A 2208-nucleotide genomic window follows, 5' to 3' on the forward strand; every position below is an offset into this window, starting at 1 on the left:
TGGGTCGGGGGAGCAGGGGGGGGGGTGTTGGGCTCCAGGACAGACCCAGGTCCTAGGGAGCAAAAAAACTGCAACACCCCCCCAAAAAAAAGAAAAAAAGTGACAGATGATACAGAGGAAGAATTTAAAAGGGGAAAAAAAAAACGGAAAAAAAAGGAAAAAAATAAATCCAGATGAAGGTGTTGGAAGCACGGAGTGAGACTGAGCCACGTTGCAGCAATTCCACCAGGGCGCAGAGTCCAGCCAGGGCCAGTGTCCCCCCCTCTGTGCCCCCCACCACCATCCCCTGGAGCAGGGACACAGTCTGTCCAAAGCCTGTCCTGCCTGTCAGTACTTCACACCGGGCACAAACTCCTTGGCGTCTGGATTCAAGTTGCTTTTGCTCTGGAAGAGAAGAGGGAAAGGGGGTGTGTGTGTGTGGGCCCAGCAGTGGAGTCCCCACCCTGGAGGAGCCCTGTGGATGCCATCAGGGCAGGGCCACCTCCCCGCAGCCCAGGCTGCTCCAAGCCCCATCCAACCTGCCCTTCAACACTGCCAGGGATAAGGCAGCCACAGCTTCCCTGGGCAACCTGGGCCAGGGTCTCACCAGAATCACAGGATCTTCCTGGTTGGAAAAGACCTTTAAGATCATTGAGTCCAACCATAACCCAACTCTGCTGAGTCCAGTGCTTAAACTGTGTCCCTCAGCACCATCTGCAGGGCTTGGAAACCCCTGCAGGGATGGGGACTCCCCCCCTGCCCTGGGCAGCCTGGGCCAGGCCCTGACAACCCTTGCCAGGCAGGAATTGTTCCCCAGATCCAAGCTTCACCTCCCCTGGCACAACTTGAGGCCATTCCCTCTTCTCCTGCCCTCATGTCCTTGCAGCACTCAAGATGCAGTGACAAGGTGGCAGCTTTTAAGTATCTCCTCCCAGGCTGGGTTTGGTTTGTTGGTGGTTTTTTTTTTGAAAACACAGGACAATCTGCTCTCTCTGCCTCTCCCTGTTTTTGCTCAAGCACAGGATGTCCTGCGAGGTGCCAGAGGTTGTTTTGTCTCCACCCAGGTCCCAGCTCACTTCAGGATGGGAGCCCAAGCTGCTGTGCAAGTGGCAACCCCATCCCACAAATTCTGGAGAGCAAGTTCTGCAAAGCTGGGTCTTTTTGCCTTTAGGATCCATGGCTAGAACATCCTTGCAAAAACACCCCCTGCCAGCTGGGAACCCCCCCAAGGAAACGTGCCCCCACCCACCAGGGGGGTCCCTTGCTCCTGAGCAGACCTCACAGCACATTCTCTGAGGTCCTCACCAGAATGTCCTCGGAATTGTGGCTGTCCCCCACGGAGAGCCCGTTGAGCTGCTGCTGCAGCTGCCCCATGCCCTGGGGCAGGTCCCTCGATGGGATGAACCAGTCCTGGTCCTCCTCCTCCAGCATCTCCTGGAAGCAGCGATCCAGGAACTCCTGCTCCTGCAGCTCCTCCTCCACCTGCCCAAACACACCCCTTAGTGGCAGGAGCAAACCTTGGGGTTTTTCCATACACTGTCCCCACCTCCCTGCCTCACTGGGATGCCCCAGGAAGGTTATGGATTTTAACCCCCCCCCCCTCTGCCAGTAGCAGCTCTGGAAATTTGCCTGTAGCCAATCCCAGGAAATCCAAGAGCACAAATCCAGGGAGCTTTGGGGCAAAGCTGTGCTCAGGAATCCCCTCCCAGCTGCTGGGAAGTGAGGAGATGCAGCCCACGGCACCGGGCCCATCCAGAAGGGAAGGGATTGGGATTCAGGGAGCACGCCGGGATTTCAGGCTGCCACGTTTGTAGGATGGCTCCCAAAAGCAGAGCTGGGAGCAGCGCTGCAGGTGCAGGTGCTGCTCTGCCCACCCTCTCTTGCTCCACGTTTTGCTTCCCTGCTTCCCAGCTCCTCCCGGACACCCCCGGCCCCGCCGCAGGGTGGCAGGAGGCTCCCGCTCCTGCTGCTGCTCCATGGATGGCACCATCTTCAGGAAAACTCCTGAGGAACCAGGAAAACTCCTGAGGAACCAGGAAAACTCCTCCCGAGGAACCAGGAAAACTCCTCCCGAGGAAAACCTCGGGACCTGCTGGGGCTCGGGCAGCCGGGAGCTGCGCAGGGGAAGGGGCTGGGGGTCCCATCCTGACCCTCCAGCGGGCACCCACCAGCAGTGGGTGGCATTGACTCTCTGCTCCCACCTTCCAGGCTGGGTTTTCCGGGCCCTCC

The 2208-nt window shown here is 58.5% G+C and overlaps 1 protein-coding gene across 1 annotated transcript in view; it reads right to left on the bottom strand.

Annotated features, from left to right (window-relative positions):
- Window positions 1-327: 327 nt before the first annotated feature.
- PAIP2B (poly(A) binding protein interacting protein 2B) overlaps window positions 328-2208 on the bottom strand; it is a 5337-nt gene continuing 3456 nt past the window's right edge. Inside the window, exons 2-3 of the mRNA XM_009999463.1 lie at window positions 1285-1461; window positions 328-384 (exon numbers count right to left, since the gene is read on the bottom strand). Coding sequence (XP_009997765.1) covers window positions 328-384; window positions 1285-1461 — 234 coding nt within the window. The remainder of the gene's footprint in view (window positions 385-1284; window positions 1462-2208) is intronic.

Source organism: Chaetura pelagica, unplaced genomic scaffold (assembly GCF_000747805.2).
Source record: "Chaetura pelagica isolate M959 unplaced genomic scaffold, ChaPel_1.0 scaffold305, whole genome shotgun sequence".
In the NCBI taxonomy this organism is placed as follows: domain Eukaryota; kingdom Metazoa; phylum Chordata; class Aves; order Apodiformes; family Apodidae; genus Chaetura; species Chaetura pelagica.